The sequence below is a fragment of the Moschus berezovskii genome, chromosome 12, assembly GCF_049115385.1.
Source record: "Moschus berezovskii isolate FMDL1 chromosome 12, NW_MosBer_1.0, whole genome shotgun sequence".
In the NCBI taxonomy this organism is placed as follows: Eukaryota; Metazoa; Chordata; class Mammalia; order Artiodactyla; family Moschidae; genus Moschus; species Moschus berezovskii.
The window spans coordinates 58,855,169-58,874,867 of record NC_142471.1 but is presented as its reverse complement, the minus strand read 5'-3'; the positions used below and the strand labels follow the sequence as shown (position 1 = coordinate 58,874,867).

At 40.2% G+C, this 19,699-nt stretch overlaps 1 protein-coding gene across 2 annotated transcripts in view; it reads right to left on the bottom strand.

The window, feature by feature from the left end:
- Nucleotides 1–19,699, bottom strand: part of HECTD2 (HECT domain E3 ubiquitin protein ligase 2) — a 75,148-nt gene that overhangs the window by 35,056 nt on the left and 20,393 nt on the right. Inside the window, exon 3 of one of the 2 annotated variants that reach the window (XM_055425094.2) lies at nt 2,585–2,668. The exons of the other annotated variant lie outside the window; for it this stretch is intronic. Within the exon in view, the coding sequence (XP_055281069.1) occupies nt 2,585–2,668 (84 nt within the window). The remainder of the gene's footprint in view (nt 1–2,584; nt 2,669–19,699) is intronic. 2 annotated transcript variants of the gene reach the window in all.

The following is a 19,699-nucleotide window of genomic DNA, read 5'->3' as shown; positions in this document are numbered from 1 at the left end:
ACAGGTATACATATGTCCCCTCACTCTTAAACCTCCCTCCTGCCTCCCACCTCATCCCATCCTTCTAGGTTGTCACAGAGCACCAGGTTTGAGCTCCCTGTGTCATACAGCAAATTCCCACTGGTTATCTGTTTTACATACGGTAGAGTCTATTTTTCAATGCTACTCTCTCAATTCATCACACCTTCTCCTTCCCCAACAAGTCTTGGAAACAGAAAAGTATTTAAATAATACTTCTATTACTTAATATATCAACATATTCCTTTAGTAATTTTTTACGATTAGTAAGTCGCAGAGAGTCGGACACGACTGAGCGACTGAACTGAACTGAATCCAAGTCTTCCCTCCCTAGAGATCTAGAGAGCAGATGACCATGCATCTCTTCTAATCTGTGCTTCTTTTCCCACTGCAGTACATGTGAAGGGTGTACTTACCACATTGCCTAGCAAATAGTAAATGCTCAATAAATTTTATCATTTCTAGAATTTATGAGGCAATACAACATAAGATGTATTTTTTTCCTAAATGGCCCATTTCAGAATACCAAGTATAAAAGTATGTCACTGTACACTGTTTCTTGATACTTTTATCATATATTAAGTTCTTCTATATTCTGGAGCCCATTACTGGGCTAATGCATATGACTCTACTGACCTGTTAATTTTTGTACGAAACAATTTCAGTTACTATAGCTTAATATCTATCAATACCTGGTAAGGCAATAGGCTTGGTGAGAGATAGCTGGTGGCTTGGACCTGAGTGGTAGTAGTAAACTGATGAGAAATGGTTGGATTTGTGACATATTCTGAATATAGAATGATAGGAAGACGTGTTGGCAGACAGGCAGAAATGCCAGGATTTGTTAAAAGAAAGATGAGCCAAAGATGACTTTGATAATTTAGCTTGACCATTAACTGGGACCATTTACTGAAATGGAGAACACTAGACCAGTCAGTTCAGTTCACTCAGTTGTGTCCGACTCTTTGCGACCCCATGAATCATAGCACGCCAGGCTTCCCTGTCCATCACCAACTCCCGGAGTCCACCCAAACTCATGTCCACTGAGTCAGTGATGCCATCCAACCATCTCATCCTCTGTCATCCCCTTCTCCTCCTTCCCTCAATCTTTCCCAGCATCAGGGTCTTTTCAAATGAGTCAGCTCTTCGCATCAGGTGGCCAAAGTATTGGAGTTTCAGCTTCAACATCAGTCCTTCCAATGAACCAGGACTGATCTCCTTTAGGATGGACTGGTTGGATCTCCTTGCAGTCCAAGGGACTCTCAAGAGTCTTCTCCAACACCACAGTTCAAAAGCATCAATTCTTCGGCGATCAGCTTTCTTTATAGTCCAACTCTCACATCCATACATGACCACTGGAAAAACCATAGCCTTGACTAGATGGACCTGTGTTGACAAAGTAATGTCTCTGCTTTTTAATATACTATCTAGGTTGGTCATAACTTTCCTTCCAAGGAGTAAGCGTCTTTTAATTTCATGGCTGCAATCACCATCTGCAGTGATTTTGGAGCCCAGAAAAATAAAGTCAGCCACTGTTCCCACCGTTTCCCCATCTATTTGCAATGAAGTGATGGGACCGGATGCCAGACCACTAGAGGAAGTTTTGTTTTTTTCAGGGGTTGGGGTGGGTGGGAGTCAGAAAATTTTCTTTTGGTCACATTAAAGGTAAGATGCTTATGAGACATCCAAATGCAGATGTTGAGTAGATATGACTCTTGAGTGCAGGGGAGCTGTGAAGGTTTATAGCTCATAGTAAAAATGTTTGATTAACGAGATCCCTAAGGAGAGGGTAAACAGAGAAGAAGCCTGAGAACTGAGCTCTGGGGACTGTGTCCTGGAGCAGTCCAAAACTGGAAGCCAATTAATTCTCTATCTTTTATTTCACAGTGAAAATACTGAAGGCTTGACTTTTATTTTGAATGTAGCTCTATCTTCTCTTATAATTTATGATGCAGTACTTTCATATTAAATAGTCACTATTTTCTAAACCTATAAGTTCAGTCTTAAATTTCTTTAATATAGAAATTAAGGAAGCTATTAAAATTTTTTTAGCCAGTGTGCTTAAATTCCTATTATTAATTCTAGTTTTATGCCACTGCAGTTAAGGAATATAAACTTAACAATTTCTTATATAAGTAATTTATTGAAAACAACTTTGTCTATTTATTATAAAATTTTATTAAAGACTCAGGATTAGAAAGGAAGAATAAACAGCATCATTTTCAAATGATTTAATTATAAACACAGACAAAAACACAGACAAATCCAAAACAATCTCCAAATATCGCCAATAATCCAAAATAGAAAAACTAAAGTTTAGTAAGGTGCATGGATTTTTAAAAAACCAATATATAACAGTCAACTGCATTTATAAGCACCAGCTGCTGCTGCTACTCTATGCGACCCCATAGACGGCAGCCCACCAGGCTTCCCCATCCCTGGGATTCTCCAGGCAAGAACACTGGAGTGGGTTGCCATTTCCTTCCCCAATGCATGAAAGGGAAAAGTGAAAATGAAGTCACTCAATCACGTGCGACTCTTAGTGACCCCAGGGACTGCAACCTACCAGGCTCCTCCATCCATGGGATTTTCCAGGCAAGAGTACTAGAGTGGGGTGCCATTGCCTTCTCCGATAAACACCAGCAACAAACTACAAAATACAGTTTTTAAAATTTGTAAAACTATTAAAAAAATAATAATAAATTGTAAAATCTCCGTAGAGAAAATACTAAAAGTTTGTTTACAGATGAAAAAAAGATCTAAATAAATAGAAAGCGATACCATATTTGTGGCTTATGATCATAAAGGAGACAATTTCCCCTAACTGGTCATCAGATTCAAAACAGTTCAATAAAATCCCAAGCTTCCCTGGTGATTCAGACATGAATCCACCTGCCAGGGAGGAAGACATAGGTTCAGTCCCTGGTTCAGGACGAGCCCATTTGCCATGGAGCAATATACTGGGCACCACAGCTATTGAGCCTGTGCTTTAGAGCCAGGGAACTATAACTACTGAAGGCCACGTGCCCCAGAGCCTGTGCTCCAAAACAAGGGAAGCCACCACAATGAGAAGCAGCTCATGAACTGGAACTAGAGAGTAGCCCCTCCTCGCTGTAGCTAGAGACAGCCTGCACAGCAACAAAGACCCAGCACAGCCATAAATAAATAAATAATTTTTTAAAAAATCCCAGCAATATTTTGGACTTGGTGAACATATTCTAAAAGTCATATGGAAGAAAACATGCACAAGAATAGCTACAACATTTCTAAAGAAACAGGAGTAAGAAGAGGGGACCTTGTTCTACCCTCAAAATTTTTTTTTGAGATTACAGTAACCAAGACAGTGTTTTACTAACATAGGGTTAGATAAGTTAACCAATGGAATAGAGAACCCAGAATGATGTCCATCCATACATAAAAGTTCAATATATGAAATCTATGGCAGATAATTGGAAAAAACAAAGAATTTGAAAATATGGTTAAGCACATGGGAAAAATATGAAGTTGAATCCCTATCACATACTTTATAAATTAGGAATAGGAGAATCCTTCTGCTTTTGGGACAAAGAAGTTTCTTTTTTTATAGGTGTAACCAAAAAGTACAACTATAAACAAATTGATACTTTTGACTATGTTAAAATTAAAAACTTCTGATCACCAAAGGTACCGTGAATTTTAAAAATGTAAGTTACAAATTGGAGGGAAAATCTGAAATACATACAACAAAAGATGAGCACCTAGAGATACTTCCTAAAAATCACTGAGAAAAAAAAGAAAAGAAAAATAATCCAAACAGAAAGTCTATTGTATTTTTTGCTTATCATGTTCTTTCCTGAATTCAACATAGCTTCTTTCATTGTTTCCCTTCTGTTCAGGGAACCTCTTAATACATTCTTTTAGACCATCTACTGGCAACACACTTCTGTTTGTTTTCCTTCATCTGGGAATGTCCTGATATCCTTTCCATTCCTGACAATAGGATATATGATTCTGGGTTGGCAGTTCTTTCAACCACTTCCTTCTGGCCTCCATGGTTACTGATAAGAAGTTGTTATTTGAAAGATTTCCTCTTATCAGTAAAGGTATCATGTTTCTATGGCTACTTTTCAATATTTTGTTGCTGTTGTCTTTAGTTTTTAGAAGTCTAATTATGCTATGACTTGATGAGGATCTCTTTGGGCTTACCCTGTATGGGATTTGCTCAGCTTCTTGAACCTAGAGGTTCATGTCTTCTGCCAAGTGTGGGAAGTTTTCAACTATTTTTTGAATACTTTTTCAGCCTACCCTCTTCTTCCTCTCCTTCTAAGACTCCAATGACAAGAACGTACTATCTTTTGTTACAGTCCCACAGGTCTCTGAGACAATTTATTTTTTTCTATCCAATCTATTTTCTCTTTATTGTTCAGATTGGGTAATTTCCACTGTTCTATATTCCAGCTCATTAATTCCTGTCCTTTCCATTCTGCTGCTGAGTCCATCTACTAAGCATTTTACTTTGGTTACTATATTTTGTCAAGCATTAATACTTACAAACCAATAGATTAATATTCTGTAGATTCTAAATTCCACAATAATGAAATGTAATTCCATTACTGTAATGTAATCAGAATATACTTCAACTAAGAGAACACAGTCATCATAGCAGTAACATAGCTATAAGGTTCTTCCTTCCTTCCTTATTCACTCTCCTAATAAAGCATTATCTTTGGATCTCTCACTGACTTCAAATTTAGAGTCTCTTTTAAAATAAACTTTTCACATTAGAAGACAGCACAGAACTGCTTATTTCTTATACTCAAGAGCAATAATTTTTGAACTTTACTGTACATCAGAATCACCTGAAGACCCTGTTGAACTAAAACAAAAATTACTGGGTCCCCTCAAAGGTTGTGATTCAGTAGGTCTGGGGTAGGGACCAAGAATCTGCATTTCTAACATGCAAGTCTGAGGATCACACTGAGGAACACAGTTCAGTGATTTAGAGAGAACAAAGACAGTGAAAATACACTGAACAAAACAGATGATAACCTTCTTTAATTCGATTCTACAATTTAATTTTATGCCCTCTATTAAATATGGAAATATCTAATTTCTAGCAATTTGTACTTTAAGCACAAATCAGACAGAAGTTCATCAGTTAGTAAAATTAGATAGCTCTGTAAATGATTTGTTATGTGTTATGTCTGGCAATCGTTATTAAAGGGAAAGAAAGCTGCAGAAAAGAACCTCTCTCCAACACCATTCTTGTTTTATTATTACTTTTTGAGGTTCCTCTACAGTTTCTCTTCCTCTTCACCAGGCTTACCCTTTCCTATTCCTTCCCACACACCTTTCTCAACCTGGCTATAAACACCCACTATTAGATACAAACAGGCTCATTCACATATAAATTAACTTATTCACTCACAGAGCATATATACACATTTTTATACCCACTCATTTTTATTAATATCACGCTGAGGTGGAAGAGAGAAATTTTAGTTAGTAAGAGAACTGGATTTTGGCAAAGATTGAGAGTGGGGAGATTCTTACATAAGAGAAATCGTAATGCCAAAGCCGAGAGCATTAGAGGATGAGGTTAGAACCAGAGGCCCAGATGGAATTTATTTTTAGTTTGGAAGGTAACTTGGGCTGAAGAGTAGTGCAGAATGCTAACGTACTATGTTAATGGGACTTCAGTCACAAAGAAAGGCAGAGTTCTTTGCTCACATTAGTGAATGAAAGCCAAACTACAGGATGTGACATTCAGTTATTAAGAAAGGAAGAATAACAGCTCACAGCTGCTCTCCTGTCCCTGAATATCAAGGCATTGTTTCCAGAGACAGGCTTTCAGCCTGTTCTCGCAGATGGTTATTAAAACCTAATTCAAAAGAGAAAATCAGTAACGGTGGTGATGAAGGATTAATTAAATCTCAAACTGATATTATAAATAGAACAGCAAATCTTGTTCTATCGTATACAGCTCTCTCTGCAATATAGAATATCATAATACACAGAAAAAAGTCACAATATACGCTTATCAGTGAACCTGTCATTTAGGTTTCATTCAGCCAATACTTGGGAACACTCTGTGCTAAATTGATAAGCAGTAATCATTTTCCCTTTCTGTTAATATACTGTTGCCAATTTTAGTTGGTTGCTTAGAAACATTAAGGAAAATACTTGATGCCATGTGAGAAGAGTAAGGGTTATGGTGGGGGTTGGTAGTGTATTTTTTAAAATGTGAGGATCATAATATAACCACATATAAAGGTGTGAGATTATTAGCCAAAATTTATCAGCTCACTGTTTTCAAGAAGCTATCTTAGGCTGACTCTGGTTGGAGACAAGTAATACGCAGCTTTCCACAACCGCATCACCGAGATGGTGACTGACATTGTAAACTAGCCACATGGATAAGAGACTGAAGGTAGCTTCTAGTCAGTCAGCACAGGTAACAAGAGCAGCATCAAAAGCAACAGGAGTCTCTATGAAGGTTAGGCATTCAACAAGAGAACTGGGTCTCCGATCCTTATCCCCCTGTTGCAGGAAAGCAAACGATGATGTAAAGGCTTGCTGCTGGTGACACACTGATGCAAAACGCTATACCCTAAATTATCCCAAATAATTTGTAATTAAATAAGTAATAAGTAATGGAAAAAGCACCAGTCTTGGAAACAAGAGCCTAGGTCTTGTTGCTGGCTGGGTTACTAACTTTCATAACCTTAGACAAATCATTGAAACTCCTTGGGCCTTGGCTGTAACCTTAAAAAATGAAAGAGATGGCTTAAGCTGATCATTCCCAAGGCTCCTAAGAAGAACTTCAAGGGCCACCTCAGGGGAATGGTGCTGTGTCCACTCAGGGAAACTAAGCTTTTCTCTGCTTAATACACTAATGCTCTAAGAAAGATTGTTTTTCAAAAGGTGCTTGCTCTGAAAATTAAAAAAAAAAAGGTTTGAAAAGCACTGGTTCAATAATTTTTAATTCCCAATTCTAAAACTTTTAAGAACAAAATGGACAGGACTTAGAAACCAACTGAAAAGGTAAAAATTCTCTATTATAGAACATAATGTAATGACCTATGAAAGAAAAATTGAAGGAGCTTGGAAATTTAACATTCATATGTCATCTAAACACCTGATTTTAGTTATAAGTTTCTGTATTACAACAGGGTAAAGGAAAAAGTTCTGAAATAAGCCTCGAAAGACTTTTTATTCCCCCTCTGGATATACACCTTACTTTCACACCATGTGGTAGTTCTAAGATAGGTCCAAAAATTCTTTGCTATTCCTCCTATCAAAAGATGGAGTCTAATTCTCCCTTTGAATATAGGCCAGACTTAGGGGCTCCCTGATGATGAAAAATGTGGCAGAAGTGATGCTATATGACTAGATTACAGAATAAAGCCAATCTATCATGTATAAAGACAACTGGCAAAAATGAAGCCTAAATTTACATGAAAGTAGGAGCTAGTAAACTATGAAATGTCAAAAACAAAACTCAACAAGGATCAAACAAGATCAGTATCTTGAAAAATTAACCCTTTAAATAAAAAAAACTCAGGTGTAGAAGATATTTTACAACTCATACTGCCCCATTTCCTCAGTCTATAGATGAGCAAATGAAGGGCCATCAGGTCTAGGTTTAATGTCTAAGGTCCCAATGACAAGATATTCCCTGGGAGCTCATCTGGTAAAGAATCCTGGTTCGATTCCTGAGTTGGGAAGATCCCCTGGAGAAGAGCATGGAAATCCACTCTAGTATTCTTGCTTTGAGAATCCTCACGCACAGAGGAGTCTGGCAGGCTATGGTCCATGGCGTCGCAAAGAGTTGGACATGACTGAACGGCCAAGCACAGCAATAACAAACTCCAAGAAGACTCAGTTCATACTTAATATCCTAAATGACAACCTGCGAGTGCTGGGCAGCTAACAAGTGAGTTACAATTTGAAGGCTCCCTCTACCGGTTGAGTACTCTGCACTGCTTCTGACTACTTCAGTAATGGCAAGCCGTGGAAACGGAGAGACCAGAGTGAATTAGTCATAACAGGTGGTGTTTACATCTCTGTCTATAGGATGACTTTTCTGAACATTTGGCAGAAAATAAAACTGAAGGCAGGAGAGAGAAAAGAAAGAAGGGAAAAAGAACCCACTCTGACTCAGAGTCATCAGAGCCAAATAAAAGTGACATATTCACTGGTGTTTGGAGATGTACTTTCTTACTAAGTTCAATAGTGTGTTTGTAAAGCTTCAGTAGAAGCATACATAAAATGTTCTTTTCTGTGTCTAGTCATAAAAATATTCAAAAGCGAGGTCGCTCAGTCGTATCCGACTCTGCGACCCCATGAACTGTAGCCTACCACGCTACTCCGTCCACGGGATTTCCCAGGTAAGAGTACTGGAGTGGGTTGCCATTTCCTTCTCCAGGGGATCTTCCCAACTCAGGGATCAAACCCGGGTCTCCCACATTGTAGGCAGACGCTTTATCATTTGAGCCACCCAGGCTGCTTATAAAATATTCAAAAGCCCTTTTTTATATAAGGTTACTTCTAATGGAATAGATGTCTTACCCTGGACATACATTAGAGAACTGTAGCTCTGAGACAGATTACAGGATGAATTGGCCAGAAACCCAGAAAAAGTTCTTCCCACATATTTCCTCAAATTATTTGTTGAGTAAAGACTCTGAGTACCATGGACACTGGATCCTGGGGATATACAGAGATTGTAAATGAGTTTACTCCTGAACCCAACAATTCCACTTCTAAGAATATCCTACAGATAAGCCACATGGGAACAAATGACACACATTTAGAGCACATTTGGAGCCATTCATTGTGGAGCCATTCACTGTGGCACTGTACATAATGCAAAAGATAAAATAAGCAATTTATTGATTTTAATATCTTGGTAGGTCCAATATAAAGGGCTATAAAAAAAAGAGTAAGGAAGTTCTTTATGCACTGCTACAGAAAGATATCCATGATACATTAACAACAACAAAAATAACAAGTGCTAGGTAATATGTAGGCAGTTACTTTTTAAGATAAAGTGGAAAATCAGCATGTACATTTATATTTGCTTTCATTTGCATAAAAACACAGGAAAGAATACAAAAGACAGCAGTGTGAAAGTGAGACATCTAAAACATACCTATTTTTATAATTTTGATTTTTGAAACACATAAGTGTGCTAGCCATTCAAAAAATTAACTATAATTTTTAAAAGTTAGATGAGCCTTTTCCCTCTCCCCACAAAAAAAGCTTAAAGAGTTTATAGACTGGTCAAGAGACAGATGAATCAACAATTCAATGCAGCAAGGTACTCTAAGTTCTTGACAGATAAATCGCTCCCACAGGCATGGTTAAGAAAAAGTAAGTCCAAGGTGAGTCACTCTGACCTAGAAAAGGATCTTGGAGATTTAGCCCCAAATCAATTCATTCTCCCAGGAATCCTGGAGATGGGGTCATCTGAGGCCTTGAAAGTGAAAGTGAAGTCATTCAGACATGTCCAACTCTTTGCGACCCCATGGACTGTAGCATACCAGGCTCCTCCGTCCAAAGGATTTTCCAGGCAAGAGTACAGGAGTGGGCTGCCATTTCCTTCTCCAGGGGCTCCTCCTGACCCAGGAATCAAGCCTGGGTTTCCTGCATTGTAGGCAGACGCTTTGCCATCTGAGCCACCAGGGAACTCCTTGGAGATACTTTTTTTAAGGCAGAAATCCTACAGCAGCTATTATGAGCCCTTTTCTCTTCCCAGATGCCAAGTCCTGTGCTGGGTTTCTTCTCACAGTGTGTTTCCCTGTCGGCCTCTAAAGCTGCTCCTAGAGAAGCTGTGAAAACTCTGTGGCACTTCACCGGCGAACACCTCACAGCACCCCACCACTCACAGATCCAGCACCATCTGAGCTAAGACCACTCTCTTCTTCCCTGGGCTCTTGGAATAGCACGGAGCATGGGACACACTTCTCCAGGTAAAAACCACACAGTTCACTATGGCACCTCATGGCTCGTCTAGAGTCAACTCAGAAAATGGACTGAGCAGGGAGAGGACCGGTGCCCCTGGGCGCTGTCAGAGTTCATGTCAACTTTTCCTGAAATAACTGAGAGTGCAAAGACATTTGAAAAGACATGGAGAGGAATTACTTTCCTTTTTTCCGAGATGGTCTGTGCTGTTTAAAAATGTCTTAAATAATCTGACAGGAGCATAATCACTGTAGAAAAGAAGGTACGAAAGAGTAAGAGAGGAGGTAGGGCTCACCCTGTTCCCCATTACTTGCCATTTATGTTGTTTCTCTGAAGATGTATCATCCCCGGCAGCTGTTATAGTAGGTAAAACTCCCACACTGCTCTGATCTTTAAAAGGACAGCCAACTCGAAAGGCATACCTAGTCATGTGATCCGCAGGGAAGCGAGGCATCCCTGGGCTGTTAGGTAAACCCACGCTGGGCTTTTGCAGCTTCTCTAATACCACTTGAAGATCAGACGGGGAGACAAGCTGTTAAGAGAATACCCAGCATGGGTCCCGCGAGAGGGAGGAAAACTGGAATAACTGCCAAGAAAGAGGCATCTTTGAGGAAACAATCTTATTGGCAAGAGAGGCTTTGCTAAAGATCAAGGAATTATAAACATGCTTACATTTGGAAGACTTGGTCTAACTTCCCACTCAATAAAAGAGTTCTTTTGCAGCAGCCCTGACATATGAACTCCACATCACGCCTGAATTCAAGCGGCACCCAGACAGAACTGTTACGAGAAGTCAGCGCTAGCAGTTCCAACACAGCAAAGGAAGTCTGCTAAGAGCCCTATTCCCATAGGGTGATATATACACAAAGATATATACACTCCAAGATCAGGGTGCGGCTGAGTGCAGATTCCACAAGAATGGAACAGATGAGACGGCCAAGTGGTGGGAGCCCAGATATGTGGAGCACATTCCGAATCAATACATGCACCCAGGGAGGCGGCAGGCAGGTGTGGGCACCAAGGTGGTTAAGCTGGGTTCAGAGGTCAAGATAGTAGTGGCATAGAAAGAATGGAATAGAGGAAATCAGGGGGAATCAAAAGCAAAGGAATTTGAACAAACTGTCCAAAGGTTATGGCTATGCGTTGCTTCTTTTTGACTCCCTGTCATTCTCTTTAGCAGGTAATTCAGTGTTTATAAGGTTCCTAACCCTCTGCTGTGGGCTGAACTGTGTCTGCCAAAAAGATATGGTGAAGTCCTAACCCCCAGGAGCTGTTAACGTGACTTTGTTTGAAAATAAGGTCTTCGCAGACATAATCCAATTAAGATGAGGTCATATTGGATTGGGGTAGGCCCTAATCCAGTGACTGATGCCTTTGCAAGAAGAGAGAAACCCGGGCACAGAAAGATACACAGGGGAGAAGGCCATGTGAAGACAGAGGCAGAGGTTAGAGTAAGACATCTACAAGTCAAGGCATATCAAGAATTGCTGACAACTGGCAGAAGGTCGGAGAGAGGCATGGGATAGTTCTTCCTCAGAACCTTCAAAATGAACCAGTGCAGCCAACACTTGGGTTTTAGACCCCTAGCCCCCAGAACCAGGAGAGAACAAATTTCTGTTGTTGTAAGCCACCATGTTTGTGGTGCTCTGTTACAGCAGCCCTAGAAGGATGACTGAATTCAGGGCAAGAAAGAGTGAGTTTCCTACCTCCTTCTTCTACCTCCTGTCTTCCTTCAAGTCCACAGTCTGAGCAAGAAGTGCCCTTCTCTCTTTGCTGGAGCCAACCCCTGAAGCCTCTGCCTGCCTCTCCCTTGATCCTATCCTTTTACCACTGCTCTGTTCTCTGTGCATTTTATTAGCTTCTATTTCTACTGAAACTTTAACCTCTCCCTGCATCACATCTTTTTGCTTGATCACACTATCCTGCAAGATTCCACTGTTCTTTCTTCATTTCAGTTCAAGCTACTCTAAAGGCTGTCTACACTGCCCCTAGATCCTTACTGTTAACCTACACCTTAACTTTTTACAACCTGAATTCTCCTGCTAACTATCCTACTGAAATGGTTCTCAGAGTCACCAACAAGCACACTGACCAACAAATCCTTAGCTCTGCCTCAGCACTCACTCATCTTGTGCTCTCTCAACAGTGGCACCACTGACGAAATCCTCTTCTTTAAATTCTCTTTTCCCTTGAATTTTCAAGGCAGGGCACAACCTGGTTCTTTGACTTCCTTCAGGGCTTATTTCCTTTTACCAACTCTCCTTTTAAACTAGCTTTTCCTTTTCTGTCTCTTTCATTAGTTATAAAAATTCATGCAGGGCAAGGTACTTACAACTCCCTGTGGTTTATTTTTTTATTTTTATTTTTTTGATTGGAGGCAAATTAATTTACATTAATATATTGGGTGGTTTTGCCATACATTGACACGAATCCGCCCCGGGTGTACATGTGTTCCCCTCTTGGTTTAGGTTTCCCTACCTTTGGCCTGGGAAAATCCTTCCTATCTTAGGCTGGAGGCTCAGACGGTAAAGAACCTGCTTACAGTGCAGGAGGCCTGGGTTTGATCCCTGGGTCGGGAAGATCCCCTGGATAAGGGAATGTCTACCCACTCCAGTATTCCTGCCTAGAGAATTCCAAGGACAGAAGAGCCCGGTGGGCTACAGTCCATGGGGTCGCAAAGAGTCAGACATGACTGACTGACCGATACATAAGAGGCTGCTGCAGGAACTACATGTGTCTGTGGATGTTCAGTGCTGAGAACTGTGTCCAACATGCATGAGGCACTCAGTAAAGTTGCTGGTGTCACTCCTGTTGTTACTGCTTGAATGCATCCACTTTCCCATCCCAAGCTGTCTCTTGTTTCACTCCATGCGATAAATACGTGCTTGTAGGAAGTCAAGAAACACCTGGAATAACGGGCAAATTTGGCCTTGGAGCACGGAATGAAGCAGGGCAAAGGCTAATACAGTTTTGCCAAGAGAACGCACTGGTCATAGCAAACACCCTCTTTCAACAACACAAGAGAAGACTCTACACATGGACATCACCAGATGGTCAACACCAAAATCAGATTGATTATATTCTTTGCAGCCAAAGATGGAGAAGCTCTATACAGTTAGCAAAAACAAGACCAGGAGCTGACTGTGGCTCAGATCATGAACTCCTTATTGCCAAATTCAGACTTCAATTGAAGAAAGTAGGGAAAACCACTGGACCATTCAGATATGACCTAAATCAAATCCCTTATGATTATACAGTGGAAGTGAGAAATAGATTTAAAGGACTAGATCTGATAGATAAGAGTGCCTGATGAACTCTGGACGGAGGTTTGTGACATTGTACAGGAGACAGGGACCAAGACCATCCCCATGGAAAAGAAATGCAAAAAAGCAAAATGGCTGTCTGAGGAGGCCTTACAAATAGCTGTGAAAAGAAGAGAAACAAAAAGCAAAGGAGAAAAGGAAAGATAGAAGCGTCTGAATGCAGAGTTCCAAAGAATAGCAAGGACAGATAAGAAAGCCTTCCTCAGCAATCAATGCAAAGAAATAGAGGAAAACAACAGAATAGGAAAAACAAGAGATCTCTTAAAGAAAACAAGAGATATCAAGGGAACATTTCATGCAAAGAAACCTAACAGAAGCAGAAGATATTAAGAAGAGGTGGCAAGAATACACAGAAGAACTATACAAAAAAGATCTTCACGACCAAGATAATCATGACGGCATGATCACTCACCTAGAGCCAGACATCTTGGAATGTGAAGTCAAGTGGGCGTTACAAAGCATCACTACGAACAAAGCTAGTGGAGGTGATGGAATTCCAGCTGAGCTATTTCAAATCCTGAAAGATGATGCTGTGAAAGTGCTGCACTCAATATGCCAGCAAATTTGGAAAACTCAGCAGTGGCCACAGGACTGGAAAAGGTCAGTCTTCATCCCAATCCCAAAGAAAGGCAATGCCAAAGAATGCTCAAACTACTGCACAATTGCACTCATCTCACACGCTAGTAAAGTCATGCTCAAAATTCTCCAAGCCAGGCTTTAGTAATATGTGAACTGTGAACTTCCAGATGTTCAAGCTGGCTTTAGAAAAGGCAGAGGCACCAGAGATCAAATTGCCAACATTCACTGGATCATGGAGAAAGCAAGAGAGTTCCAGAAAAACATCTATTTCTGCTTCATTGACTACGCCAAAGCCTTTGACTGTATGGATCACAATAAACTGTGGAAAATTCTGAAAGAGATCGGAATACCAGACCACCTGACCTGCCTCTTGAGAAACCTGTATGCAGGTCAGGAAGCAACAGTTAGAACTGGACATGGAACAACAGACTGGTTCCAAATAGGAAAAGGAGTACGTCAAGGTTGTATACTGTCACCCTGTTTATTTAACTTATATGCAGAGTACATCATGGGGAATGCTGGGCTGAAGAAGCACAAGCTGGAATCAAGATTGCCGGGAGAAATATCAATAACCTCAGATATGCAGATGACACCACCCTTATGGCAGAAATTGAAGAGGAACTCAAAAGCCTCTTGATGAAAGTGAAAGAGGAGAGTGAAAAGGTTGGCTTGAAGCTCAACATTCAGAAAACAAAGATCATGGCATCTGGTCCCATCACTTCATGGGAAATAGATGGGGAAACAGTGGAAACAGTGTCAGACTTTATTTTTTGGGGCTCCAAAATCACTGCGGATGCTGATTGCAGCCTTGAAATTAAAAGACGCTTACTCCTTGGAAGGAAAGTTATGACCAACCTTGATAGTATATTAAAAAGCAGAGACATTACTTTGCCAACCAAGGTCCGTCTAGTCAAGGCTATGGTTTTTCCCGTGGTCATGTACGGATGTGAGAGTTGGACTGTGAAGAAAGCTGATCGCCGAAGAATTGATGCTTGAACTGTGGTGATGGAGAAGACTCTTGAGAGTCCCTTGGACTGCAAGGAGATCCAACCAGTCTATTCTAAAGGAGATCAATCCTGGGTGTTCATTGGAAGGACTGATGCTAAAGGTGAAACTCCAATACTTTGGCCACCTCATGCGACAAGCTGACTCAATGGAAAAGACTGATGCTGGGAGGGATTTGGGGCAGGAGAAGAAGGGGATGACAGAGAATGAGATGGCTGGATGGCATCACCAACTCGATGGACATGAGTTTGAGTGAACTCCGGGAGTTGGTGATGGATAGGGAGGCCTGGCGTGCTGTGATTCATGGGGTCGCAAAGAGTCGGACACGACTGAGCGACTGAACTGAACTGATGACCCCCTGATGGATAAGGGAACTGCCCTTAGGCTCTGCAGGGGTTACAAAGGTATTTATTCCCTCATGAAACATACAGTTAGGAGATTAAAGTACACAAATGATACTACACAAGACTGAGACTAAAATAGGTGAGAAAAAAAGAAACACCTATATTGTAAGAAGGGAAGAATTACAACAGTTAGGGAGAATCAGCAAGGGTTCAGTAAAAAGGTAGCACTGAAGAACAGACAGGATCTGACAGCTAGATAAGAGGGAAGACTGCATTCCAAGGCAGTGGGAACAAACTGCAAAAACTCTGCAGTGAGCAGGTATGAGGGATGCAGGAGAATAGTTGAAATGTAAGTTGTATGGAGGAGAAAGGTGGGAGATCAAGTTGAAAAGCTGTCATATTATGAACATCCTTGCGTGTCAAGGTAAAAAATTTGTATTTAATTTTGGAAGCTTTAGGGAGTATTATGGATGATGTAATTAGAGTTGTGTGATTAATGTCGTATGATTAATCAGACAAGAGAAACAAGTCAATCAGGAGTTTCCTCTATCTGTCAGAACAAGAGTTTTGTTGTCAGAAAATGTGGGATTGAATTGCAGTTCTGTTACTTAGCAGCATGACCATGACCAAGTCACTTAACCCTGTCTGAGTTCCAGTTTTTTTACTTATTAAATATGTGTTATAAGCAGAGATATAAGAGGGCCTCAGGATTCTTAGCCACCTGGTGGATCACATTACATGACCAAAGGGATTGTGCAGATCTAATTAAGATGACTAATTGTGTTGTTGTTCAGTCACTAAGTCATGTTTGACTCTGTGATCCCAAGAAGTACAGCACACCAGGCTTTCCTGTCCTTCACTATCTCCTGGAGTTTGCTCAAACTTATGTCCATTGAGTCAGTGATGCCATCCAAGCATCTGATCCTCTGTTGCCCCTCAGGTGGCCAAAGAATTGGAGCTTCAGGTTCAGCAATAGTCCTTCAGTGAATACTCAGAGCTGATTTCCTTTAGGATGGACTGGTTTGATCTCCCTGCTATCCAAGAGATGCTCAAGAGTTTTTTCCAGCACCACAGTTCAAAAGCATCAATTCTTCAGCGCTCAGCCTTCTTTAGGGTCCAACTCTCACATTCATAGATGACTACTGGAAAAACCATAGCTTTGAATATACGGACCTTTGTTAGCAAAGTGATATCTCTGCTTTTTAATACACTGTCTAGGTTTCTCATAGCATTTCTACCAAACAGCAAGTGTCTTTTAATTTCATGGCTGCAACCACCAACTGCAGTGATTTTTTGAGCCTAAGAAAATAAAATCTGTCATTGTTTTCACTTTTTCCCCTTCTATTTGCCATGAGGTGATGGGACCAGATGACATGATCTTAGTGTTTTGAATGTTGAGTTTTAAGCCAGGTTTTTCACTCTCCTCTTTCACTTTCATCAAGAGGCTCTTTAGTTTTTCTTCACTCTCTGCCCTTAAAATGGTATCATCTGCATATGTGATGTTGTTGACGTTTTTCCCAAAAATCTTGATTCCAGCTTGTGATTAATCCAGCCTGGCATTTCACATGATGCACTCTGCATATAAGTTGAATTATCAGGGTGACAGTATATAGTCTTGATGTACTCCTTTCCCAATTTAGAACCAGTCCATTGTTTCATGTCTGGTTCTAATTGTTGCTTCTTGTCCTACATACAGGTTTCTCAGGAAACAGGTAAGGTGGTTTGGTATTCCTATCTCTTTGAGACTTTTCCAGTTTGTTGTGATCCACACAGTCAAAGGCTTTAGTGTAGTCAATGAAGCAGGAGTAGATGATTTTTTTGAATTCCTTTGCTTTTTTCTATGATCCAATGCTGCTGCTGCTGCTAAGTCGCTTCAGTCGTGTCCGACTCTGTGCGACCCCATAGATGGCAGCTCACCAGGCTCCCCCATCCCTGGGATTCTCCAGGCAAGAACAATGGAGTGGGTTGCCATTTCCTTCTCCAACAAATGTTGGCAATTTGATCTCTGGTTCCTCTGTCTTTTCTTAATCCAGGGAGATTCATCCAGGAAGGCAAAACCTTATAACATGAGACCTTTACAAGCAGAGGGTTTTCTCTCATTGGTTGCAGAAGACAATGTCAGAGACACTGAAAGCATGAAGGGGATTTGACACAAGGGATCCTGCTGCCGGCCCTGACAAAGAAGGCTGGGAGACAGCCAGTGAGCCCGTGAGCAGCCTCGGGGAGCTGAGGGCAGCCCTGGGTGACAGTCAGCGAGGAGATGGGACCTCCGTCTTACAACTGCAAATAATAAGTTCTGCCAGCAACCTGAGGATTCTTGCCCAGAGTCCAGCCCAGCCTCCATGTTGTGAGACCGTGAGTAAAAAACTCAGCCACACTCACCAAGATCTGACTTAAAAGAGCTGTGAGCTAATACGTGGTGGTGTTTTTAAGTCATTGTTATTGTTGTTTGGTCGCTAAGTCATGTCCAACTCTTTTGCGACCCCATGGACTGGACTGTTGCCTACCAGGCTCCTCTGTCCATGGGATTTCCCAGGCAAGAATCCTGGAGTGGGTTGCCACTTTCTTCTCCAGGGCATCTTTCTGACCCAGGGATTGAATCTGTGTCTCCTGCATTGGCAGGCAGACTCTTTACCATTGAGTCACCAAAGAAGTACCCTTCTGAGTCATTAGGTTTGTGATAATTTGTTAAGCAGCAACAGAAAACTACATCACAGCAATTCTAGTATATATTTTATGTGATTGCAATGATGCTCAAAAAAAAAATCACATGAAAGCTTTCTCTAAATCATAAATATTACTCAAATAAGTTACAGTTACTATATAGCTAAGGTCTAAAATAGAAATCATCTCTCTCAATTTCTCTCCCCCATCGAACAGGCTCATTTTATTTCTATAATTTTATCGATAATGGAATCACAATTATAAGTTTGTTTTGTTGTGGGACTGTGACATATGGGCACTGGTGCCTCCTTAGAGTAAGACTGAGGTGATGAAATGTTTGTGTGTATATATTATATAAATAAAAGAAGAAAGCAGTTATCAGGGACAAAGGTTGATAAATGAGATAATATAAATACTATGTAAGAGTGCAGAATAGGTCTAGCGATCCCTTGGAGTGTCAGCAGAAAATATGTGCAAGAATAATTTATGCCATGTGCAGCTTATCAGTTCAGTTTAGTTCAGTCACTCAGTTGTGTCTGACTCTTTGTGACCCCATGGACTGCAGCTTATGGGCACAGGCAATTTACCAGGAACAAGGTCCTTAAACATTTCGAGGTTTGTTTTGTTTTGTTCAGGTGTGAGGGACATTTAAACCTTCGCTGATTTGTTTTGTTACAGGGTAAGGGGCACTTAAAATTGTGCAAGTAATGTATGATTCCTGTGATAAAACAATATAGAGTTATATAAAGAAACAGAACATATTAGTAATATCCACCCAATCCTACTTTTCTGAGGAAACCACAGACAGGCTGGTGGTCATCCTTCCACACCTCTGTATCTGCTCAAAGAAGCCTAAAAGGTTTCCCCACACTTAAAAAAACTGGAGTCATATTCTACCTACTAAGGTGTAACTTGCATTTTTCATTTGATAATGTATTGTATTTCTCCTAGAAAATTTATATACATGTCATATTTCTCTTAATAGATGCACGGTATTTATAATATGGATTACCACAATTTAGTCAACCAGTTTATTCAGATAGCTTTCAAATCCACTATTGTAAACATTCTTTCCATATGTCTTTCAACATATATATTATTTCCTTAGAATAAATTCCTGGAAATGGAATACTGTGTCAGTAAGTATATGGATATTTTAAAATTTGAATGTATGTCAAATAATTTGCTCTCCAGAAAAGCTGTATCAATTTCCAAGCCCTCTACTCAATAAAAGTGCCAATTTTCACACTCCATAGACAAGACCACAGATACACATGCCTCCTTTCTCTGCCACTAGGTAGGGAAATGTTAACTCCTTGTTTTAATCTGTACTTCTTTAATACTAGTGAGACTGAGCCTCCTTTCACATGTGTATTAATTATTCATATTTCCTTTTTGGATCGGTCTGTTCATACCCTTTGCCTTTTTTTTCCCCCCCTCCTTGAATGTTCATTTTACTGATCTATTAATGATCTCTATGATACAAGAATTTATTTTTCACTGACTTTGACATCTTACTTTGTTTATCTTATAAAATTTCTACAGAAGTTTTAAATTTTCTTATCCCTCAAACATAGATATTTTTGTTTGTTTTATGGCTGTTGGCATTGTCATCGTGCCAAAAATTTATTATAAAAACAACTTCCTGTGCTTTCTTCTAGTACTTCTGTAGTTTTTAAAAATCTAAAGTTACTATTTTCCAAAAGTTGGGAAGTTTCCATAATTCTACTTTTTTAAGTAATTTAACATCCTGTATAAACAATATTTTCCTGATCCATTTCCATCTGTTTGACTATCTTGGTAGTATCAAGAGTGCAGCTT